Source organism: Apis cerana, linkage group LG8 (assembly GCF_029169275.1).
Source record: "Apis cerana isolate GH-2021 linkage group LG8, AcerK_1.0, whole genome shotgun sequence".
NCBI lineage: Eukaryota > Metazoa > Arthropoda > Insecta > Hymenoptera > Apidae > Apis > Apis cerana.
In genome coordinates, this window is record NC_083859.1 from 7293030 (window position 1) to 7320703 (window position 27674).

The 27674-nt window shown below is 27.9% G+C and overlaps 1 protein-coding gene across 10 annotated transcripts in view; it reads left to right on the forward strand.

Annotated features, from left to right (window-relative positions):
* Positions 1-22129, forward strand: part of LOC108001697 (patched domain-containing protein 3) — a 27301-nt gene extending 5172 nt beyond the window's left edge. Inside the window, exons 2-14 of one of the 10 annotated variants that reach the window (XM_062078518.1) lie at positions 155-1526; positions 2621-2755; positions 3004-3293; positions 8601-8936; positions 9469-9644; positions 11218-11494; positions 12156-12366; positions 13036-13221; positions 13287-13630; positions 15824-16024; positions 16108-16239; positions 18297-18610; positions 19115-22129. In XM_062078518.1, the coding sequence (XP_061934502.1) occupies positions 11218-11494; positions 12156-12366; positions 13036-13221; positions 13287-13630; positions 15824-16024; positions 16108-16239; positions 18297-18610; positions 19115-20587 (3138 nt within the window). In that variant the 5' untranslated portion in view covers positions 155-1526; positions 2621-2755; positions 3004-3293; positions 8601-8936; positions 9469-9644 and the 3' untranslated portion in view covers positions 20588-22129. Of the gene's footprint in view, positions 1-154; positions 1527-2620; positions 2756-3003; positions 3294-6343; positions 8937-9468; positions 9645-11217; positions 11495-12155; positions 12367-12595; positions 12763-13025; positions 13222-13286; positions 14148-15823; positions 16025-16107; positions 16240-18296; positions 18611-19114 lie in introns of those variants that run through there. The other 9 variants (XM_028668650.2, XR_003698615.2, XM_062078520.1 and 6 more) reach the window with 9 other exon arrangements.
* Positions 22130-27674: the final 5545 nt, after the last annotated feature.

Genomic DNA, 27674 nt, shown 5'->3' on the forward strand with positions numbered 1-27674 from the left:
AAAATATTTTATTAATGACTCATGGAATTTTTATCTTTTATTAGATAAAAGAGAATAAAAAAACAATAATTTAATATAAATAAATATCTAATTAAATATTTTTAATAACTTAATTAATTTCTAATTTAAATATTTAACATTTAATATTTTTTAGGAGATATTGAATAAATTTTAAGAAAAAAATTATCTATTAGTCAACTATTTAATTACATTAACATATATCGATTTCACGTCTATATTATCTTTTATTTTCTAATTGAGAACTTACAAAAGGACTTTAAAAATCTCGATAGAATGTGGTTAATAATATAAGAAGAAATACTAAAAATTTTTCAAATTTAAGAAAAGAAATGAGTAAAAGAAAAATTGACTTCTGAATCAAAAAAGCAAGTGTTAAACGAGATTTATTACTACTAACTTGTCTAACAAATCTAAATCCATCCAATCAATTTCTACAAATGTTGTACACACGCGTCCAGTTTGCATAATCGGGTTATGTCGCGAGTTTTAACGATCAATCCGAATATCCGATTAATGCATGCTTCTAGAAGTGTAAATTGTGAGAAAGCGCGATTTTAGGAAAGATCGATGGATTTAATTAATTTTAATATATTTGTTTATATGATCGATTGGTTTGATTATAAAATAAGAATCTAATGATTCGATATATATATATATATATATACGCAGATTTCATATTGAAATTATGTAACATGCACTTGAATATTATAAAAATAGAGAGATATAAATGCAATTATAGTGAAACTTTCTTGAATCATTGTTCATGAATGATATATTTGATTTTTATTGAAAAAGACACATGATTTGTAAAATGTATATATTATATCAGAATGATATTTTTGATACTCAATTGACAAAAAATTCTTTAGAATTAAATAATTGCAAATATTTATATATATTTTTGAAATATTATATTATTGATATATATATATTTGAAAATTATGAGTTTTATAAATAAAACCACTACTTTTATAGTAGTATAAGATGTTAAATAAATAGTATATATTTAAATGTATGCTATATTAAGTTTGCTCTAAACTAAAAAATTATGAATGTATAAGAATGAGACAATTACACAAACGCACTAGTCCAACTAAATACTTGCACAAAGAAATTGCTTTAATTAGATTTAATTATAACTTATTCTCTCACGACAGACAATTCAATTGTTTGATATACTTTAGAAGTATTTTATTATTTCTTTTTTTATGATTTATTAATAAATATAACATATATAATATAAATATAAAATTATTATGATCATAGAAGTCTAATAAAATATATGTATAGATCATAATACAGATAACAATAAAAAAAAAGATTATCTATTGAATAATTTATTGATAATAAGAGAATATAATTGCATGTAATCTCTAGTAAAGAGACATGGAATTCACGCATACGGCCTTGTTCTGATTTTTTCACGGTTGACCCGTTGATTTTGCAACGCATAACGGATGATGCGAAAAAAAGGGCACGTAACTGCATAATTTTGCAGCGTAAATGTAAGTAGCATGCTTTCGAGGTCGACTTGTTCCCTTCGTATCACTAGTTCTATGTATCTAATCTGAATATTTTTTCTTTTTATTCATATGATATAAGTCGAATCAAAATTAATTTATTAAAGTATTAAAATTTAATCAAATTATATTGGAATTAAAGTTAGTATTTAAATCTGATTAATCTAAATTTAATAGATCTAAAAATTTAGAAATAATCTATAAATATAAATTATACTAAAAGTTAAACCTGAATTAAATCTAAACTTGATCTAGATTTGATTTTGAGGATCAGGATAGAATTTAAGTTTAATAATAAATTAAATTTTCTTAAATCTAAATTCGTTTTTGATTTAGATTTATATTGAGTTTGAATTATATAATTATATATATTGATCATATAAAATTAGTATTCTAATTAGTTTTTTTATAATTCTTTTGGAAACCAAAAAAATGCATAATGTTTATGGATTCAATAAATGAATATTTTTATTTATTCTGAACGTATTCTGTCTTTCTAATTTTATGAATAATAGAGATCTAAATATTGCTAATATCGTTCACTTTGTGACACCTTTTTTCGCGATCGGCTATAGATCATAGTTTCATACTGCTTTGACGTCACGATGAATAGAGCAACGTGACTATCATTGATAATCGAGCAAGGAAACTGTGTGCTAACAGTTTTGTTTGATTAATAGCCCTTCTTTCATCAAACGTGCGGTCACACAGGTGGATTATTTCGTGGAATAAAAATTTCAAGGTCCGATAAACCGATGATCAGACTTCTTGAACATTAATCATCTATTAAAATGAATTATTATTTTAATCAACAAATGAAACTAAGAAGAATAATCTTTTGAAAACAATTTTAACAGAAAAAAGAATAAAATACATTTATATATATATTAATAATAATGGAAATATAATAATGGATTTATTATAATATAGGATATATTATATGTACTTTTGTCCTTTTATACTTCTTTTAGAAAAATTTCAAATCAATTTGTTTGCTTTCATGATTCCTAAAATCTATATATTACATTCCCCATAAAAAATTCTTATAATTATATAAATATAATTATTTTTGTTTCTAGGAATAAGAAATATATTCACCATAAAAAAAAAGAAAAAAAGAAAATGATGGAATTAAGAATTAATTCTTCCCTTAAAATATAAAATACATAAAATATTTTATCAGAATCTATGATTTTCTAAAAAATTTAACTTAGGTAAACCTCCATTCTAGATCATATAAAATATGTTTAAGTTTTATTTATTTCATGTTAAAAATTTAAAAATTTATTCATGTTAAAAAAACTATTTTTCAATTTTTAAAATATCATTTTTTCATTTTAAAAATACGATGTATTGATTTTTTAAAGAAAGCTAATTTATAAATATAAATATAAATTAATTTATAACATAACATAATTCTTTTATTTCGATTCATTTATTATTCCATGAATTTTTTTTACAGGAGTTTATATATGAACAGAAAAATCAAGAAAAAAGAGAATTGCAAGAATTGCAAAAGCAATTTGATTTAAGATTCTTAGAAGACGTAATTTTTGCATAGTTTCAACAGTGAACAACGAAAGTAACAATTATTGTTCTGTTACGCAAAACTAATGCTCCATAAAACTAAAATCTGTCGTTTCCTTATCGGTTTCTCGTAACATTCAATGAAATTTTCTTCAATCAAACAAGAATGAAATTCAAATAGAATAAACAAAATCAATGATATATTAATTGCTCTAAATCTTTCACGTAAATATTATCTTTATTTCCAGCTATTAATATGATTTAGAAAAAGTAACAAATGCGAGGAAATTTCTTCGAGTAATTACTGTGAAACACAACATGTTCGTGAAATATTATTTTGCATTCCTGGCTTATGCAGTATTGAATTATGTGAATGATAGATTTATGTGTACACGCTGTTTGAAAGTACTTGAAAGTTTTTTAAAATTCAGAGCTATGAAGATTTTCAAATATTTTTGATCTCAAATTTTGAAAATAATTTTTTTATCAAAATCCAGGGAAGATTTAAAATATTGAAATTCTTTAAATATCGATGTAAATGTTTAAAAATTTGCAGAAATTTTTAAAAACTTATATATGCTCTGAAAGATTATAAAAATCTTTTAATTCTAACGATCTTTGAAAAATTCTAAAAATTTTTAAAAGATAATGAAAAATATAAAAATCAAAAAATTCTAAAAATCTCGAAGAATTTTCACATAAATTCTAAACTAAATATTAGGATGAAGAATTGGTCACTTTTCTTCTTATTTCCTGGCCATAATTTTCTTCTTCATTGTTTTGAAAGAATTGTTTCGTCACTGGTTGATCGACGAAATTACGACTAGGGACGATTGGGTAACATTCATCGCACTTACTTTCGTTTCACGTAACATCCATCCATATTTGTACACACACGAAATTGACCTAAAATCAGGTTTTAATACTTTCGCGGTCAATTAACAAACGAGTCCGCGTGGAAAACCGGTATAACGTGACGTAAATACTAGCTTGTGAAACTTACCCTCCAGGAAACTCGTTTTCTGAATTCACCATTATTTATGAATATTTCGGAGTTAATTAAATGTTAGCGTGAGAAATTTACTTGTGAGAGATATTTTCAATCTTAATTACATCAAAAGTATTTCATGTCACAAATTTAAGTGAAACAATTTTTATAATTGTCATCAAAATTATTTAATGCGATGATTTAATGTTTTTCAAAATATATTTAAAATCAACTTGCAATATAATATTATAAGTATTTATATATTATTAAAAAATATATATTATAAAAATCATTAAATCAAAGTATTAAGTAAATCTAGTTTTTAGTTTCACTTTACTTTTAATATTGGACTGTCAGTAACCTTAATATTTATGGAAATTAATATTATAAGTGTTTGAATCTATAGGAGAATCTTAAAAATTACATACACAAGTACAATAATACTTAACAGATTGTGAAAATGTCGAGGACATTGTGCAAAATAATTTATTATCGGCCAAGGGATAGAAAAAGAATAACTACGACGTCAAAACATGAATTTCGCAAGAGAATGCGGCAAAAATCCTATATAGCTTTCCACTAGTTGTTTTCTTGCAATCTACGTCAGCATTTTAAGTATTAGCTACGGTTTTTTCCGTAATTTTCCTCCTCTTTCCTCGAATAGTACACGCGCTGTTTATTAATTTTCCTTTATTTTTTATTCCCCTCATGTGGAAATGAGTTGCAAAGTCGAATCTAGAGAAGAAAGAAAACAGAGAGGCATCGCCGCAGTGAAGCGGCTCTTGTACCTCGAAGCAAGCAACCACCGTGTCGACGAGAAAGCATATCAAGCCCGAGGATTTTCCATTTTTTTTTTTTTATTTATAAATGTTACTTTCGTTCTCGGCCACGTGCCAACCTGAATTTAGAATCAATTCTAACATTGTAATTTCTGGTATCTAATTATATTTAGATCGATTGTTAACATATCATTATAAATTATTTTGCATGTACTTTCTCTGGAGATGTGAAATTGAGTTAAATATTATTTTGGCAATTAAATTTATTCTTGTTACTTCAATTAAAAGAATAATAAGATCTAAAGTTTAAAGAATACTTTAAAATATGAATTAACCATTTAAAGAATACTGAATATGAAATAATAATAGATTAATTTTTCATGATTATTTATAAAATGTAAAAATATTATATTTAAAAGATAAAAATTTTAAAAGATTTGATACAAAATAATAATAATTTCATATAAAAGTTTTTTATTAAAAGTTTTCTTTTCGAAGGAGAAAGGATAATTTGGACACGTTACAATAACGTGATCGCAATTTTCTTGTCTTGTGATGATATAATGATGATATGTTAACCCGACATTGATTCTCGAGCAAAATAATCGTCCCCTAGATGTAATCTTCACGTCGTTTCATAATTTATCAATTCACAAGTGAAGGTATATCAGGTCTAGGTAACTCTTTATCGGTTTACGTTTACCGTTATACGATACGGTTATGATTTCACAGACTTATTTTGAACTTGTTTGATTTCAATTTTAATCGATTGAAAATTATAGAATAAAGTTCCGATTAATAATAATAAAATTAAGATCATGATTAATTATGTTAATCATTATCTTAGGATTTAAAGAAAGTTCAAACAGAATTAGTTCAATCAGAATTAGATAGAATTATGTCTATCTATTATAAGGTTTTTTCAAAGCAATGGTATTTAGTTTTTTAATTGTAGAGTTTATCTTCTGAATTTTAATATAATTAAATTTTTAAACACACGTTTAACTTTATTATTTTATTATTAATTTTATTACATTATTTATAGATTTAATCAATAATTAGCGAATGATTATTTTAATTTTATTTATTTATTTTGTTCAAATTATTTTAATTAATTAATTATATATAATAATTAATTATTTATCTTAACACTAAGTTATTTTATTCTATTAAATTTATTCACATTTATATAGCGTAATTTTCTCGCTAGTAGATCTAAAGAAAACACATATAAGATAATTTCAAAAGTTAATACCAAATGTTTTGTCGCCAGTATCATGTAACATGCAGGAATTATCGACGAATAAGATAATAGTTCTCAAATATTTATAGACTGAGACTCATTTTCAATCAATGATTATTTTATAAATAAAGAATTGCTATCCATAAATATTTGGGGATTAAGAATCTTTAAAATTATCTAATCGATGTTTCCTTTTGTTCCATTAACGAGAAAATTATCTGTATATATTTTACTATAATTAAAATAATCGCCGATATTCTTTTAGGTTCCAAATTTCAACTAATAATTCTTCAGATATGTTCAATGATAACAGCTCTTTGAAAGGGCAGTCATGATTACGAAGGGATATGACAAATTTCGAGCACAAGGTCCATGGAGCGAAATCGAGTTGATATTCTCAATGCAAACTCGCGTGACCTGCGTCTCAGATGAAACAACGTTACGAGAGATCGTTCACATTATTTAAGTCATTTTTCAAGATATCGTTTATAATGATGGGATTTAGAATAAATATTGTACATCAAACGAAAAAAAATTCAAGTTTAAATCATTTTCAACTGATTCTTTTAAAACAAATTTTTAATTAAAATTCTTGCGAGTTATTTTGTCTCGCATTACCTTTTATTTTTGTCCTTGAATCGGAATACGATAATGTTGGTCAATTCTTGAAAATAGGTAAAAATGGAAAGTAGGTAATGCAAGTAAAATAATTCTTAAGAATTTCGAGTTGATCAAGAATTTTTTTTCAACAAGACTTTTAGACTTTGAATCACCTTTAATGATTAATAATGATTCGATTTTTCTATTTTATAAATTAAAAATAATTCAAAACATTCTAAATCTCATTCCTTCATCATTCGTCGTTATGAAGTTCAAAGGTATCAAGGAATCGCTTAATTCTAGAAAAACATATTATTATTTTTTTATTACTTTCTTACAAAACTTACGTAAATTGATTCTACGTAACCTATACTATCGATAGTTTCGCTAAAAAATATCAAAAAATTAGTGAAAGTATCGCAAATATGTGTTTAAACATTAGTTACGCATTTTCTACGTAATATAAACACAGTTTCTCATTTCCTTCTTACTTATCAAAAGTTATTTCTGGCGTTAGGGGTTATCTATTTAAATTTCCGTCTGGTCATTAGAGCGATTTAGTCAATTCATCGAATTGAAAGTTGAGTATCCGCTAGTAGATATCACTGCTATTTCATTGCTATCGACATTGTGATTTAATCTGATGATTATTATTCAATATATTATGTTACCACATCGGTTGACCAATCTACATTCTGATCAATTAGGCAATCCGGTGCATGAGTATCATACTATTTCACATATGTAACAGTCTGGCAAATGTTATTAAATCCTTTCAAAATCTGAGATCTAAAATATATATATATGTATATATATATATATATTAATTATGTAAGAAAAATGGATAAGATCAGAAGATCACCATAGAGTTATTGATCAAACTTCTAATGAAATCTAGATTAACTTCATAATTTCATAAGAGAAATAATTTTTCGAAATTATTTAAGAATGTTGAAAAATTTTAAGAAAGTATTTCTTCATGCCATTCTATTTTTTTTTTATTCGTATGATATAAATTTACTTTTAATCCAAACTCGAATATTATTTATTATCCTCTTTCATTTATTTCGTAATACTAAATAAACTTAATATTAACCTAAACAAAACTGAATTATGAAGTCCATTAATCTAAATAATTAATATATCTAAATCAATTAAATAAAACCGATTAACACAAATATAATTTCAAAAAAATCATTTTTCTAAAATTCTGCATTTTTTTGATTGTATCAAAAGAGAAAGATGTTACATAACATTGTAAAGATTACTTTCCAAATAATGTAAAACTAGTGAAACTTGTGTAACGGCTGTTAATTAATCTAATTAGATTGGTTACGTACGCGAAGTTATTATTCCGTTGGACAGCTCGAACAAAAGCTTGGATCGATTGTTACGCGATTGGTTATTCAATCGAGCGATCGAATAAGGAGCGAGTTCTGTTACCCAATGACTGGTAGGATCGGTTACTTTCTCCGTGATGAGAAGAGAAAGATGGCCATCTCAAAGATCTGTATTTACTATGTTGGAAACCACGTCATCGGCACCAGCCACCGTTCGAGAAGCAAGTTGGAATCGAGTGCAAGTGGTTTTAGAAAGTCGTTCACGCTCGATTCTGCCATGTCCGGAGCCAATGTCCTTCCGTTTCTACGGATAACCGCGTCCACGCTTTCGAATTTTATCGATAGTATCTTATATTTTTCTTTGATCTTATTCTAATTTTCTTAAAAATTTTGTCGAATCAAGTGACAATTTTTTTTAAATATTCTTTTAGAAGATATTTTTTTAAAATGTTTTGAGATAATTTCGATTTATACGAGACATTCAGATTGAATTTTATTGATAATATTTTGTATTTCCTCGATCTTATTTAATTTTCTTTCGAAATTTTCTCGAGTAAAATAACATTTCTAATATTCTTTTAGGAGGAATCCTTTCATAATTTTTTAGAATGATATTGAATTATATGAGGGAAGATATATGGGTAGCAGAAGGATGTGTGAATTAAATACAAAGTAGATCTTCCTTCAAAAATGTGAAATATGAAACGCTATTTAGATGAGATGCTGGGAAAGAATCCAAACTATTATATATGCACACGAGCTACCAAGGAAGAGTGGGAGGCACTAGACATGTGAGAATGATGAGACGCTAAGGAAGAATGTACGGTGTACAGTTACTTTATTCTGTATGCGGGTTGATGATCCAGAAAGAACAAGTTTCTTCCCGAACAAACAATGAACGTAGGACATTGATCCAGGGTATGAAATAGGAAACTTTGATCTAAAGCTACCGGTTTATTCAAATACATGTATAGTATATATATAGTATGTTTTTTTTTATATAAATATTGAAAAAATTTCATCCAAACTAAGTATTTACGTTAATATAATATATTTACGTATTTGAACTGAATATTGCAAAAAATATTGTGAAAAATGTTTTCCTTATCAAGTAATCGGGATTATTCCATTTCTTCGAGCTTCTGTTCTCATGTATTTTGCTTTTATATACGTTTTTCAACGGAATTTGAAGTAATGAGAATTGCAAATCAATGAGCTCTCTAGAAATTGTGGATCATTCCTTATAAGTATTTACAACGACTTGCAATCTCGTCTTGAATCCGAAGATCGACGCACAGTGATGATTTCGCTATGCTAAACGCGTATTGTCATTATCTGGGTCAAGTTTTCGTCACTTTTACTCCCCGTTTTTCAATGACATTTTATTTGAATTCGTTTAACCCATTTCTCGTTTGGAATTTTTAATCCGTCCTTTTCTTTTCTTGATTAGGATACAAGAAAGATAATGATCTTGGTGTATAGCGAAAGTGGATTTCATGATAGTATGATTGGTCCGAAGAGGACGGATGTGTGCGATTTTCATCGTTAAAATTGAACACGAATTTCAGCGTGAAGACGCGGATGATTACTTAAGAAGAGGGACGGATGTCTGTGTTATTAGACTAAGTATGTTTTTCCATTGTGACATAACTACAATACCGTCATATAACTCTTGATGCACTTTGGAAAATGTTTGGTCTGTTGTCGTTGTTTAGAAATTGTGCATTCAGTTGAGTCTAGATTAGGTATAGATATGAGTAGAATATACATACACGAGCATTTCACTTAACTTTATTATTTAAAATCATTGATATAATCAAGATTGCATAAAAATATTTCAAAAGATAGATTATTTATTATAAATTAAATATTCCATTTGAAAAAATTATTTAAATCAGATGTTTTCCTTTACAATACTAGGAGTATTAATACTAATTTCGATATTAAAATTGCAAGTGGTTGACTTTTATATTAATTTTATAATTATATTCTTGTTCAACTTACTGTATCTGATAAGGAATTGTTTGTGGGAAATTACAATTACTGTATAATTTTTCGCGCATTATATATTTATACAAGCAGGAAAGAAAAGATTGATAGAATCTTGAATTCTAAAATCTTTCGTCACGCATCAAACGGACCGTGTGATGAATTTCACATATTTTACGCTATAAACATGTGGAAAACATAAGCAATTTTATTGTTTAATTTCTTAATTTTTATTGTTATCGCTATAAAAAAATAATATTTAAAAATAATTGGAAATATCTTATATTAAAACAATTACAAATTAGAAAATTGAAAAATTAAAAATTGTAATCAGTTTGTAAAAATAATTAAATTCCTAGAAATTATACATTTTTTAAATTAATGTAAATTTCTTTTATATTGAATTTTATTTAAATCAAGTTTTTGATATTCTAGAAAATATAAATGAATTTTTCATTTAATAATATAAATTATTAATTTATACAAATTTTTGCACAATGGGAGAGTTAAAATTAAGACTGTATTAATCTCAAATAATCGTAATTATAGTTTTAAATTCCGAAAGATTCCGAAATGATATTATAATTAATTATAATATCATTATTCGCTTTATTTTTCTGTAATTTTTTGCGCCGTATTGTGATATAATCTATCTTTAACATTTGAATTCATTATTTGTTTAACGAATAGTAGGTTTCACTTTCTATTATTTTTTCCTCGTTTTAAAATAATATTATGAAATTATAATAATCAACAAATCGTAAATATCTTCACGTATGTTTTTAACAGGAACTAATTTTCGAATTACTGTTAGTCGTCATAGAATCTTCAATTATATCTATATGGAACGAATTCAGTTATAATAGCATAGACAGACAAGGATCACGTTCATTTTTTTTTCATCTTGTATCAATTATTTTAACAATAAAAGAACAATAAAAAGAAAATAACAATATTAATTAAATAAAAAATTTTTGAAACATTTTTATTATTTATAAATAATATTATAAGCATTTTGTGCTCTGATAATTATAAATATTAAATAGAATTTCATCTTTTATTATATATATTTCTAACAATAAGAAATAAAAATAGAATACAAAAATTTGAAAGCATCTTCATTATCTTTTTACAAATAGTATTATAAGCATTATATTCTGATAAATATAAATATGAAACAAAATTGTGATTGTATCAATAATATTTTTAGATGTGGAACAATCTGACGTGTGTGGACGATTTCTTGAATCGAGCCTTTCACAAATTAGGTCTAATAGTTGGCCATCATCCCGGTTATTTCGTCATAGTTCCAGTTCTCCTGGCCTGCATCTGCTTTACCGGATATCAGAGGATCCATTACGAGATAGATCCGGAATACCTCTTTTCTCCGATTAATGGACCAAGCAAAACGGAAAGAGCGATTGTCGAACAGTACTTTAAAGTCAATTACAGTCATAGATTCAATCTAGGTCGTATCACTAGGCCAGGTAAGTTGAATTTGAGAAAAGGGAAGTTCTTCCATCGAGAAACTAAAAACAATTTCATAATTTCAGTTTTAGATTTTTGACCTTTTTTACTCCATAATTCTTTAACTTATCAAGACCAATGATGCAATATATTATAAAATTTCTTATTTTATAACTGAAAAAAAGTTTTCTAAATATTCAATTTTTTACGTATTTTTCTTTTTTGTAAAACGAAAATTAATATTCGTAATCAATTTTCAGTGAGATCTCGAATATATTAAAAATATTCGTTAAAAATTTTTAAGTTCCAATTGAAATATATTCGTATGATTTACATTACATATGATTTAATGACATATTATTATATGATCCCACAAGGAGAACAATAATAGCGATGGCGAAGTTCAAGGAGAAAGTGCACGCTTACATCAATTACTCTGACAGTGTTTCCTTGTTTGCATTATGTGTAATTTCGTGCTGTAGAGCGATTGAACATGGGTTGCTATTAGTTTGAGAACTTTCATGTTTCATTGAACCATTGCTAATTAATCTTGATTACAACAACATAATTAATGTAGTTTCTTATGTGCATTCTTCTTTTCTTTTTCCATGTTAATATTTTTTCCTTCAAGAATTTCTCTACTCGTTTGTAATTGAATATTATTTTTGGACATGATATTAGGTCGATTCGGGCATGTGATTATCACATCTAAGGATGGGAATGAAAATCTATTGAGAACAGTGGTATTCAACGAGCTTAGAGAACTGGATAAGACTATAAGAAATACGAAAGCGATGTACGAAGGAGAAGAATTTAATTATAGTCAAATTTGTGCTAGATGGTTAGATACATGTTTCAACAACGATATTCTAGATCTACATCATATCATAGAGTAAGTATCATTATAATTATAAATTAAGAAAAAATTTAAAAACAAACAACAATAATGGCATATTTATTGCCTTATGTTAAAAAAGACTAGGCATTTTTAATCATAAGCGAATACTAACGTAACTGAAATTCTATTTAATCATTAAAAATCTATTTTATATTAAACAAATTAAATTGAAATTTTCTTTATTTATATATGATGCATATGTGATTTTGCCAATTACTTGCAGGTATCATCCATATGTGAGTTTGAATAGCTACCAAATATGCTCATAAGTAAGCGTCATTACGCGATTGTTTATATGAAACATGACACATGACTTTCTAATATCTTATATCATCTTATTTTTAAAAATATATAAATATATATATTTTTAAATAAATTTTTAATATATAAATATTTTTAATAATTTTATTTATATAATTACAATTATTGTAATTCATTATGATTGATGACTAAAGGCATTAAAAAAAAATACCGTGCATAACACATGTTTCATAAGATCATATGTAGTTTCATCGTACATGGAAGACCATTATAAAATATCACTTATTTTTGTTTATGTGTCATGGCTAAAAATAAATATAAAAATACCCATTGTCCTTTTATGCAAATTGAATAAAAAATATAATAGTAGTAGGGGTCTAAGTACTCGGTAGCATTTTGCAGATATGTGGAGAAGAAAGAGCTCAATCTGACGTTTCCTGTCACGCTGAATCCTGTCACCTGGGATTTTTACATATTGCCGGTCTATTTTGGAGGAAGCGTGATCGACAAAGATTTAATGATCGAGTCTGTACCCTCTATGCAATTGGCCTATTTTCTCACAGCTGACAATGCTCGTCAAGATGCGATGTAAGTCGATCTCTAAAATTCTTACATCCTTTTATTTTACATTTTCCGTCTTATTTTTGAAATAGAGGAGCAGCCTGGGAAGAAGCATTCCTGGAGACATTGAGAAAAGTGGAAGAGGAGAATATCTTCAAACATATTACCACTGCCAGGTTTGCGTCTAGGACTTTGGAACTAGAACTGGAAGAGAATACCAAAACTATAGTGCCTTATTTTTCGAGCACATTCATACTGATGGCTCTGTTCTCCGTGGTCACTTGCATGATGACCGATTGGGTGCGCAGCAAACCATGGCTGGGACTTCTTGGCAATGTTTCCGCCGCAATGGCAACGGTGGCAGCTTTTGGTCTTTGTATATACCTAGGTGTCGATTTTATTGGTCTCAATTTAGCTGCACCTTTTCTCATGATTGGTGAGTGAAATATTATTAAAGAGATTTGTAAGCTTCAATAAGACTTAAATTTATAGAATTAATAGAATTTTACTGAGAAACTGAAGAAGAATTGTAATATGATAATTAATTATTCTTTGGACATAAATTCAATAGTATGCGTTTCTGTAGAATTCTGACAAAAGAATGATTTACTGCTTTTCACTAAAGTTTAGTGCACCTGCACTTTCTTTTTCCATATAATATAATTTTTATCATGCAGGAATGCTATGTAGGTTAAATAGATTCTGTAACATTATGGTTAACAAAATATTAAGAAAATAATGGTGTTTAAAACATCAGCCATTTATTTTTAAAGGTGTGGAATTCCCAATTAAATGCGAAAGAAAAAATAAAACTGAATCATGTTAATTCCAATTTACATTTCTTAGATTACAAGAAAAACCTGTGACGCATTTCTGCATGGAGTGAATGATTGATGAGAGGAATTATTATGTGAATTCTGAAAATGAGGTGAATAAAACCACAAATCAATATGATTCGCATATCTTTTTTTTATTAGAGAGATATAAATTAAAAAGAATAGGTTCAAAACGAAAAAAAAAATTTCACAATCCAGTCAAACGTGTGCAATAATGAATAGTCACATTGCTCGATGATTGATACACGCAAATACAACAACAAAAGGGAAAAGTTGCAGCGAAATTTCCGCTTTTCACGTAAATCACTCGGTGTTTGTCGATCCTATTGCTTGACTCGTGATCATTCATTCGAGTCGAACAAAGCTAGTAAACATAATTTCGCAAAAGACTTTCGTCAATGGCTATTACGTTATGAATCATTTAGTTTCTCTAATACACATATTTTAATTGGATTATTATGTTTTTTAAAACAGTCATACATATGAAGGTTAGCTAGGAAATAATGTTTTTTCACTTATATTTCGAATATGAAAAGAGATTAGATTTAAAAATCTAAATAGAAATAGATTTCTGAATTGTATGTTTATTTTTTAATCGTTTACTATCCGTTTAAGGATAATATATAAATTTTTTTTCAAAACAAATTTTTTCGTTCCATGAAATATACTGAAATGTTCGATATTTTATCGATACATATTAATATTAATAGTTTTCGACATATCTATGATATTCGATATATTTATGCAAAATATTATTAATGGATAAAAATGATTGGATTTACATTTTTTAAAAATTATTATTAAAATATTGTAAAAATTTATTTTTAATAAGTTATTAAAAATAAATAAACTTTAATGAAAAATTATATTGTAATTAAATTAAGTCACTTCGTATTATTGATATTTTAATAATATTTCCAATATGTAATTCAAAAAAAATCAATTAAATAATATTAATGTTAACAATATTAATAATTTTGAATAAAAAAAAATAGAAATTCTAGTCATTTTTATTTGTAATCGATGTTCTAGTAATATCGGTGTTCTAGTAATATCGAATTAATAACATAGCAATATTTATCGATATTTATCGTTATATAAAAATATCGATAATCACATCTGAATTAGATGAAAATGGTGGATGTGAAATTTTTAATTTTCTTTAGAATATCAAGTATTACATATAGTGATGTATATAGTGTATAGATATAATGTGCTTATTAATCTACACTGTAAAATGTACAACTTATAAACGATTAAAATAATAAAAATGAAGTTTGTATATTTGTAAAGGAAAAATATAATTATATTTCGATAATGTACGATATTTTCTATGTTTTTTAATATCAGAGTTATGCAAGAGTACATTACTTTTTCTCGAATCAAGAAATTATTCGAATACTGTGAATTTAAAATTTAGATTTAAAATTTAGGTGAAAAAACATAGTTGAATTCGAACAATAACGCGGGAAAGGGTTCTGAAAATCGGTCGTCCTTGCTTGAAATTGAATAAATGCGTTTATTAGCGGTTATAAATCGCCATCCAAATGTAGACAGGCTGAATCACGAATAAGCCGGTCATTCTGATTCATTCGACGTATTAACTGCCGCCTTGTTATCACGATAATGACACCGTGGTCGTTTTTATACCGACATAAGGGGTGTTTGCGCCGACAATTCGTTCTTCGTATGATTCATCAGTGTCATGATTTATTTATTTTTTATCCCAAATAATTTATGACGAAGCGATTTAATACTCTAAACGATTAATTCAATCCTTTAATTGTTCGCAGGTATTGGAATAGACGATACGTTTGTGATGCTAGCTGCTTGGAGACGAACCAGTATAATGAAACCGGTACCTGAAAGGATGGCTGCGACTCTCAGCGAGGCTGCTGTCTCGATTACTATTACTTCCTTGACTGACATGATATCGTTCTTCATTGGTATTCTCTCACCCTTTCCCTCTGTTCAAATTTTCTGTATTTATTCAGGTGTGTAACAGATACATCCACTAAAGAGAATTGAAAGCTAAACTTGGAAACTGGTTATGTGACATATTTCTTTTTTGTCTCAGGATTCGCCGTAGTCTTCACCTTCGTGTTTCACCTGACCTTCTTCACAGGCTGTGTAGCCATCAGTGGCTATTGCGAGCAAAAGAATCTTCATAGTGTAGTATGTTGCAAGGTGCAACCTCTCTCCAAGTCTTGTGAGTTTTTTATTACTCTATTTCTTTTCTCTTAGTTAGTTTCTTAAGTTCATATCCTTTAGTAGTATTAGATCTAATATATCTTTAACGAAATTAAGCAATAAATATTCGCGATAAATATTCTCAAATTATCTAACATAATATATTTTCAAATTGTATATATTTAAATTTTGTTATATTTCAAATTAATTTGACAAAATTATTCATATCTAAGTAATTTATATAATACAATCTTTGAAGAAGTATATATATATAAAAAAATAAGAATTCTTGAATATAAAAAAGGTGAAAAAGAATAAGAAGAAGGAAGTAGATATATGTTTTCTCGTTACGTAATTGTCCAAGAACTCACGTGGTAAAAGTAAGAGTTTGGCGATCGGAGAATTCCTTTAGGTTACTACATCCAATGTAACCATTTTACATTTAAATATACTGCATACATGTATAGGTAACAAAAAATATCCAAAGAAGACGTTATCCGGAATACTTTCACGGACAGAGTATACGTTGAATGTATCATTTGCCAGTATCTTAAGTTTAAACTTTCATGTATTCTCTACATGACACAAAACTTTCTACACTACAGAACCTAAACAGAACTAAATCTTCGAATTTTGGAATCATAATTCTTTACTATTTTTAATTTAATTAAAATGATGTAATTTTTAAAAATCACAGAACAGATTTCTATTCTTTGTTAAAATTTTTTAACAATATTGCTTTATTTCTAGAAATCGATGCATGATTATTAAAAGGGAAAAGTTGTTGCAAATGGTTTACCATTTCGATCGTGAAAGCCGGAAGATCCTGGCTAACCGTTGTTAAGTCTCTGAAATGATTTGTAAATTGTAGTTTGATCGCATCAGGAAGTCTTTTATTATGAATGGTTATACATCAATGAAACACTTTGATAATATTGTTATAATTGGTAAATGGCTCCCGTTAAAATTGATTATTGTGAGATTTAAATTCGGTTACTTTCTTTGTACACACATTCGCCACATGTGTCTAGTTAATTTAATAAAAATTCAAGATATATCGCTTGTGGTACACCACCGGTTACGTGAGAAAAGCGTTATGTTCAAGCTTCGCTAATTTGTTAGATCACCGTTCTATTACGTAAACATGTCACTTTCTCTCGAGACATTGTAAACAGTTACGAACAATGTCATCTTAGTCACATTTTTACGTAATTTCTTCCTGTCACCGAAAAATATTAGCAAATACATCAATTTCCATTTTATTATCTATGAACCGAAATTGTCTTGTAATATTATTAAAAAATGACATTTTAAAATCAGTTCTTTTGTTGAATTCCCTTGAAATTTTTAGAAAAATCGATGCCGATTAGCTTATTATCATGAAAGGACATGGACTGGAAAAATTCTTTTTTATCAAGATTCATTGGAAAACTGTATTTTGGAAGATGATTCATTTAGTCGTTTGGCCGGAAATTTGGAGAACAAATCCTGGAAATTGACGGGGCAGAAAATTGGAATGGAAATCAATTTTACGCTGTTGTTATATAATATTGTTATATAAAAATTTTTGATAAAATTTTTCTTTTCAAAGAAAGGAAGTAAAAGGTGTACAAGTGTTCCAAGAGATCTGCGTTGTCCAATTTAACCTAATCTAACCTTATCTAATCTCGTAATCTCAGAGAGATGGTTTTAATAATTTTTATTTAATACACGCGAAACGTAGATAAGTTGTTCGAATTTATAAACAAAAATCGATTTGATCGAAAAGAATTGTAATTAACAATCGGTAAAGGTGAAGATATGGTCAACGCATCTTGGAAATTGATTATCCTCATCACGAATGCGTACTTGGAATCTTAATGTAATTAACATTGTCGGTTGGCGCGTGACATTGTACCGACATTCGCCGATGCCTTTGTTCTCACCACACAATGGCTTCATCATTCTTTTTCCCACAATGCTTAGAAGTTATGCTTTCAAAGTCAAAGACAATGGCTTCTTTACGAAAACGGCGATTGTCTCGTACATAAACATCAATTGATTTATGAATTAACAAATATCTTTTATATTTTTCAGCAAACAGATCTTGGTTCTATAGAGCATTATGCACCGGGGGCGTGGATCCAGACGATCCTTATAATCCTACCGACAACCCGGAACACGGATGCATGAGCTGGTTCCGGGATTATTTGGCCGCCGCATTGAATTGCAGACCCATCAAAATCATTGTAATTCTGATATTCGGCTGTTATCTAGCCGGCGCTCTTTACGGGCTGACGACTCTTCGGGAGGGCTTGGATCGACGCAAGCTCTCCAAGAATGACTCTTATTCGATTGTCTTCTATGACCGTCAAGATTACTATTTTCGGGAATTCCCATACAGAATACAGGTACAATCAGGATTTTAATCGGATTTCGTGTGATTTTTTTTTAAAGAAATTATGCGATAATGCTTAAGAAAAATATATATATATTGAAAAATATTTTAATATAAAATTTATAAAATTTTACTTGGGATGTAACAAATTTTTTAATCGAAGAATTTTTCCATTCGGATCGTAATCAATTTTCGAAGATTCGTCGTTCCAATAATAATTTCTTACTCGCAATTATGTCACGTGAGTGACTTTCTCTTAGAGTCCAGTCGAAGAAAAGTGACTGGCATTGCGTCAGACGGCACTATCACGATTCAGGCTACAGAACGTTCGTTTAAATATTCGAATGTTGAAAATACCACATTCTTTACTGTATATGATTATGTATAACTTCTAATTTAATATATTTGAGGATTTGCTTGATTCTTATCGAGTCATAGAAAGATCTTAAATTGATTAATAGAAAAATCGTTTAAACTAATTTTTAGAGTATTAAAAGAAAAAATATCACGTTTTCAGGTGGTGGTAAGCGGAGAATATAATTACAGCGACCCAGTGATTCAGGAACAGATGGAGAATTTAACTCGATCCTTGGAAGCCAGCAAGTATATCAGCAGCGCTCCTATCTACACGGAGAGCTGGCTCAGAAATTTCCTCAGCTACGCCAACAACAGTGCGACCGACGTAGATATCGAGGACGAGAAAAGTTTCATCAAAGAATTAAAAGACACTTGGTTGTCCCCTAAAAGTAGCTTTTCCTTGGATGTGAAGTTCGACCCGAGCGAAGAACACATTATAGCTAGCAGATTTCTCATTCAGGCGGTGAATGTAAGCGGGACCAATCAGGAGAAAGACATGGTGAAAGAACTCCGTCAGATTTGCGCCCAATCTCCTTTGAACGCCAGCGTGTTCCATCCCTACTTTGTGTTCTTCGACCAATTCGAACTTGTTAAACCCACTAGTATTCAATGTATGGTGTTTGGTGCCCTTGTCATGATGCTGATCAGCTTCATCTTTATTCCCAATGTAATGTGTTGCCTCTGGGTTGCTTTTTGTATCATTTCAATCGAATTGGGAGTCGCTGGTTACATGGCTCTGTGGGATGTAAGCCTAGACAGCATATCCATGATTAATCTTATCATGTGTATAGGTTTCAGCGTCGATTTCACTGCTCACATTTGCTACGCCTATATGAGCTCCAAGCAGAAGACACCGGAGGACAGAGTGAAAGAAAGTTTATACAGCCTTGGCCTTCCCATAGTGCAAGGGGCCACTTCCACGATCCTTGGATTGATAGCCCTGGTTCTTGCCGGAACGTACATTTTTATGGTATTCTTCAAGATGGTGTTTCTGGTGATATTTATCGGAGCCATGCACGGAATGTTTCTACTTCCTGTCCTGTTATCATTATTCGGCCCTTCATCTTATCACGATGACAAAACAGAAACGGATAAAACTCAACAGAGAAAGATTTCAGAGAAGGATCTGAATTGCGAACTCCAACATCCTTACGTGATTCCACATCCAACTCTAACTTATTATCATCATTCTTCCGGGCCCGACAAGAATTTTCAAGGCAGCCCTGCGACCAGTTTAGCTGCGTTCGACGATAGGGATCCTGGATTGGGGACCAGCGAGGACAGCAATTCCACGGAAAGTGGATCGTCTCAAAGCAGAAGAAAGGAAGGTCAGCTGGAACAAGAAAATCAAAGGCGGCACGATGTCTGCAGAAAATCCATAGGCGTCCTCTATGGGATGTCTCAGTTTCAAACCGCTTCATCACCGGCTGCACCACCTCCGGATTATTCTGGAACACTTCCAGAACCAGTTTCAAATGAGCAGGAGCGACGAGCGGTTAGGACAGTGTCTTATGTAGGCCCATATCCGGCTCAAAGGCCCACCAATCAATTACACAGAGATCATAGAAGAAGTAGATCGTACCATAATCTTCATTACTCGTCGAGGTACCTGAGTGATTCGCGTTATCCTTAATGATATCTTTCAATGAAGAGTAAAATAAGTGTTAAACAGCTTTTGTACGGCGCAGAAGTAACAAATTTAAAATTTTTCTTGGAAGGAAGTCAATATCTTGAATTTTCCTTTCTGTTCTTAGGATAATTATTGGAGGTATGATTTCCTTTTTTTTTTTTTTGACTATTGATTCTCTTTATGGTTGTAAATATAAATTGGTGTCTGAAAGATCAGTGAATCATTTGGTTTTTTTTTGTTGAAGAAAGGATCTTTTCTCGTGGAGAAAACTCTGCGAGTCGTGTTCTATTTTGGAAAGAGACTTGAGTGAGTTTGGAAGAGACTATTTTTCAAGTGTTTTCAAGTTTTAAAAAACTGTTGGAGGAACTATATCATAAAAAGTTAGAACATAATAGATAAAATTACATCAGCCTGCATTTTTAAAATCTTTTAAATCTGTTTCTTTGTGATTAAATTAAAGAAAAAAAAAGAAAGAAAGAAAAAATGAAAAATAGATTGTCGTAGAATTTTAAAAATTTAGGCTGACGCGATTAAAACTGTGAATTTGATACATTTTTACTTTGAGCTGTATGCATGATAATGAATTTTTTTCTCCATTAGTTTCGTGAAAATCTTAGAATAATAGAAATCTAACTATATCAACAGGCAACAGCAGTTACCGCGCGCAAGTTAGTCAAAGATCTATCCATAGATCGTGGAAAATAACAAAAATGATTTTTCACGATCTATGGATAGTGTGTAAGAATTAATCTGCTCAATAGAAATCAAAACCAAAACGCAACAGCAGGGAGAGCCAATTTTTCAAACGCAAAATTTGAAGAATCTGTCGTGCCTTATTATGAAATATGTTCTTGATGAAAAAGAAGAAGAAAATAAAATTTTTGTGAAATAAGATAATAATTTTAATTGCACAAAAGAGAAATGAAATCAAATGGTTTCATCAAAAATTTTTACAAGCACATGTGAATCAAGTTCAATTCTCCACCAGTGTTTCTCTTCTTCGTTATTTGATCGCCCATTTATGTTAAAATATCGTGACACATGGACGTATAGTATGATTGCAGGTCAATTTGTACGCGCAAAGGAAATAATGTTTGCTCATCTATTTTGAAAATTTTTTAACAGTTTTTTAATAGTTTGAGAAATTAGAAACTCGCATAAAAGTTTCTATTCAGAAAACAATAGTAAAGTAAAGTGTAAATTACATATATTAAATGTTGGAAGAATTGCATGCTATTCTTTATACAATAGACAAGAGAATTTCAATCTTAAAAAGCTTTTAATCGCATAGTATTAAAACGAATTCGATTAATTGTTAAAAAAAAAAAAAAAAAAGATTGTGTGTATATTTATTTACAATTTTTAAATGGATGAAATAAACGATGTATCCTGAGCGTTCAGCACAATTTTTTCTGTATAGCACTTATGCGTGCGTGTTGATGAGTGAGAAGAATGTAATAACTATTAAGTATTATCAAACTGGCAGCTGCCATTGAAAAATAATTCTTGTAAACGAAATATATTCTGGTGACGATTTCCTCGTGACTATTTTCCAGATACATTATCATCCCATGTTTCCTGTGCAAAATAATTATAAGGAAATTTATCTAAGGCAGAAAAGCATAATTAACCATTTGAAACAAAACAATTTTATGCATACAAAGTATTTTTACTTTTGGAGGAACAAATAATAGCAAAAGAAATGTGCAAACAAGTTGAATATTAATATAATATAATAAAATGCTTCAAATCACCAGATGAATTTAAAAAAAGTTACAAATTTTTATTAATTTTATAAAATTATTGTGTTCATTATTGTAAAACAAAAAAATTTAATAGTTTATAAGAATTCTTTCTATTTTTATATATTTTTGTATTTTTAGTACAAAATTAATACAAATTAGTATAAATTTAGTACAAATTAAAATTTTGTTTCCGTCTTAATTATTCTCATATTTTGGATATTTTAATACAATTATAAATCAAAAATATTATAAGAAGTATAAACTAGTTATAACAATCAATATCATATTAATATCAATATCAATTATTACATTTATTATTGTTATAAAATGCTAAAAATAATACAATTAAAAATAAAAACTTAAAAAGTTATAATGTATATTATATTTTAAAAATTATTTTTTGTCGGCACAGATCACGTATTTTTTGTCGGCACAGATCACAATTGCTGAACTTCTATTATTCATTAAACTTTCCAAGCTTTAAATAAATAAAAATATGCCAATTGTTCATTTAAAAAATTAAACAAAAATTATAATTAAAATTTAAATGAAAATAAATCATTAAAATTGAATTATCAGCTGTAATATTTTCTTCCACATGAAAAAATATTTCTAGAACGATAAATTCTGATAAATTAAATATTTCGTATATGTAATCATGTGTTAAAGTCAAAGAAAATCAATTAAATAATGACAGAAATAAAGAAAAGAATAAGAATGATAAAGAAAAGGACAGAGATAGAATAAAAATATTGAAATCAGCGCCATCTCTAGAGTGCCGCAAATGAAACTCATTATAGAAGGACAGAAAATAATATGAGAAGGATAAAGATAGAATAAGAATTGACTGTTAGCGCCATCTGTTAAGAATTAAGAAAAACTTTTTGAAGAGTTAATTTTGGTACTCAGGAGATGGCGCTAGTAGTTACTTGTTTGCTATTTCTGTCTTTCTTTCATTATTTGTTCTCTTTGTCTATATGTAATTTCATTTACTCCAGAGATGGCGCTAGTTGTACAATTTTTATCATATCTCTATCTTTCTCTTACTATTTGCTCTTTATTTATATTTGCTTTGCGCGGAAGAAACGAATTTGATTAATTTCATTATTCTTTTTACTTAAATTTTTTGCTTAAAATTTCTTGATTAAAAATTTAAACAGTCTATTTGATACATATTTTCATATTATAGATACAAGTCAATGCAATATTATCAAAAAATTTTTGCGAATATTTTGGAAATTAATATTGTCTATTATAACTGTCTACTAAAACAAAAAATTATTTAAAATATTAATTTTATATAAATTTTAGTATCTGTAGTCGAGTTTATAATAATTGAAAATAATTAAATCGAATTATGGAATGTTTAAACTGGATTACAGATACTGCGTAGTTCTTGGTATCGATTTTCCAAAAATTAATCTTTGAAAAATTTTCTTCAAAAATCTTCAAAAATTAATCTTTGATATATTATCCTTATAATCCTAATATTAAATTATATTATCCTAATATAATTTAATCCTAATATTAAAATTATATATTATAATAAAATATTAAAATTATATATTATATATTAAAATCCAAAAAATTTAATTAGCATCCGTATGATATTGATATCAATATCCTAATTTTGACAACAAAGAATAATACTATTTTTTATTAAAAAAAAAAACTATTCTCTTATTAAAAAGAAGCCCAGTGGAAGAAAAATAAAATCCAGAAGAGAATAAGAAAAAAGGAAAGAAAGAGAAAAAAGAAGTCCAATGAAAGAAAAATAAAGTCCAGAAGAAGGAAAGAGAGGAAAAAATGAAAGGAACAAATCAATCAAGAAGTAAAACAATCAACTGCCGCCCCCAATATCGCTTACGTCAATTGACTCAAGAGAGTGGATGGACAGATGATACTCGTGACCAGTCGAGGATTACGACAACGAAGGAGGAAACGACTTACGTTCTGAAGACGTAGAAAGGGATAGATTTTCGACCATTAGAGCCGATTTACGAGAACAACGTTCGACCACGAGATCCGATTCCGATCGAGTGCTCGAGGATACCATCGATCGGTAAAAGCGCCACCATCGATTGAACACTGAAGTAGATCACTCATCCATGCAACTGTTGCACGACACGTGATCGACAATAAATTCAAATTCGATTTCGAACTCGAGGGAATATTCGATTATTAAATTTCGAACTTGAGAAAAAGCGAAGAACTAGATATTATAAAAACTATTCGAACAGATATTTGATAATTGACGAGATTTTTATTTTTTATTATATAAGTTTGTACAGAATGTGCTCATAGTAATTCTAATATAAATTATCTATCTTATCGTATACTTAAAACTAAGATTTAAATCTATTGTGGTTTAGATTGGATTGCAGCTACTGTTCTTATTTCGAAATCGATTTTTCGAAAATTAAACTTTGAACAATTTTCAAAGATAATATTGAAAATTTTTCGAAGAATAATCTATGAAGATCGATTTCAATTACCATGAGAAGATCCGTCTGAAAAAAAGAGAGAGAGAAAAAATATATAAGCATAAAATATAGAAATAAATTTACAACGTTAAATAAAAATCTGAAATAAAGGAAAAATTAAACAAAAGAATTAAAGAAATTAAACAAATTGGAAACATAAATTAAAACATAAATAATAAAAGAGAAACATAAAACATGAATAATATAAAAAAAGAATATGATATAAACTTAAAGTTATAAATACGTGTAGAAAAACCTAAAACATAAAAAGAAAAAATTAATACAATAAAAATTATTTACAATAAATTTTTACAATTTATCAATTTTATATACTATAAATAAATTACAATAAAAAATCTAAAAAATACTAACTTAATCTTAATACCAATATTTAAAATCTACAACCGTATCAAGAATAAGACTCTCGTCTTAACTTAAAGCGAAAGAAGAAAACATTGAAATATTTGCCATTCGCAATTTAATTTAAAAATAATGAACACGAATGCTCGAAAGGGAAAAAACGAAACAAAAACGGAAATAATATCGAAGACACTAAAAAGAAAACAAGAAATTACCCTCAAAAAACTACCCTCTTCTGAACAACTGATCGTGTCACGAGGATCACCGAATGATATTCACCAGTCGTGACCAATCCAGGGTTACAGCGTAATCTTCTAGTGGCTGAACGCCTTCCTAACGACACAGGAAGGAGCAAGGGATTTAGGGATCACTGGAGTCGAATTACAAAGACGACGTTCCACTACGAAATCTGACTCCAATCGAGTACTCGAGAGTACCAATAGATCGATCGACCTTCGACCGGAAGTAGAGCGCCTATTCAAGGACTCCTGCCATCGTTGCGCGACGCGTGGCTCATAGTCACTTGGAATAAGCGATGACAGAGCATAAAATGAGGATAAGATTGAGGAAGAAAATAGGATGCTTCGAATAATGTGAAGAAGAATGTGATGGAAACGGAGGGGAGAGTATAAGAGTTATAAGGAATTGAGAATTTTATAAAATTGAACTAATATTAATTTATTAATCGATCAACGATCTGTGCTAAGGATATTGATCGTTTTATTTGTTAATGTAAATATATAAATGTAAAATAAATATGAAATATGAGAGCGAGAATATCCTTGTACAGATTTTACTAGTATCTGCAGTCTAGTTTATTAATTATTAAAAAATTAATAAATATGCTTTGGAGTAGAGTACAGGGGTGCGTAGCTCTTCGCTTTTCGAAAATTATTTGATTGATGAAATATATCTTATATTTCTTGCATTTAAAATTTTTAAATAAAATATTTGAATAAAATATTTGAAAAGTGATGCCAATTATCGGGTCTCACCGACGAGGAGGTGACTACGCATACGAGGCCCGTCTGTAAAAAATATAACAAAGTATATGTAACAGAATGATTGATAAAAATGACACGATGTATATTGTAAATAATAAATAATTAACATTTTTTCCATAATTACAATGATTTTAAGCAACGCTACAAGAATTAAAAAATATTTGCGTAAACAATATTTTCATTAATAAGTTGAAAAGGAAAAGAAAATAGGCAGAAGAGGCTGAAAAAACCTTCTTCCTGCTCTTATAAGATTATTAGGCTAATAAAAATTAATAAAAAATGAAATGGTAATGGATTCTGATAGTAATAAAAATTAAAATTTTAATTGAAATTTATAAAGGCTGAAAATTTAAAAATTAAAAATCTAAATGATTTTATATGGATATAGGAATAGAAATTTAAATGAAATTAAAGATAATTACCGTTTCGCGTGATAGAAAATCGTTTCATCCTCTTGAGAAATGATACTGACTCTAATTTGTACACGAAACGAATATTTAAAAAGATTAAGATCACCGTTAAAATTATTATTAATCGGCGAATAAACACTGATTTTAATTTCGCGTTATTCATTAAAGGATTTAAAAAAACTTTTACGAAATAAACACTGACTCTATCGACCGCATTGCGCGCAGTCACAATATATTGCTGAAAATAAAACTGTATTAATAATATAATAGGGAAATAGAAAAAGAAGGAAAAATATTTAATATTTTTCCTTCTTTTTTTTTATCAAACATAATAAAAAATATTATATTACTATAGGAAATATTTATTATCTTTATTATTTACTATTATATCTAATATCTAAGAATCATAAATAAATAAATAAATAAATGCACAAGAAATAAATAAACATATAAGTAAATAAAAGAATAAATGAACAAATAAATAAGTAAAAAAAAAATTAAAAAACAAATAATATATAATGGTATAAATAAATAAGAAATTAAATGAGGAAATAATTAAATGAAAAATTAAATAAAAATTTAGATATAAATTAAAAAAGGAAAGTATAAATAAATGAAAATAAAAATTAAGAAATAAATTAAAAAAAGCAAAAGTATAAATAAATTAAATAATAAGTGAAGAAATAAATAAATAAAAATAAAAATTAGGAAATAAATCAAGAAATAAAAGTAAAAATAAATAAAAAATTAAATGAAGAAATTATTTAAATTAAAATAAAAATTGAAAAATAAATTAAAAAAAAAGTATAATTAAATTAGAAATTAAAAGAAAAAAAAATTAAATGAAAATAAAAATTGATAAATAAATTTAAAAATACAAATAAATATAAAAATATAAAAAATATAAATATAAGCAATATTAAATATTATTTAAAAAGTGATAAAAAATTATTCTCTATAATATTAAAATTTAGTCAGTATTATAATATCGATATTTCTCTCAGCTAAGTTCGTTAGGAAATGACATCGCTCGAGCCGTCTCGTATTCTTAAAAGGTCGCAACAATTACGAAATTCCACGAGAATATA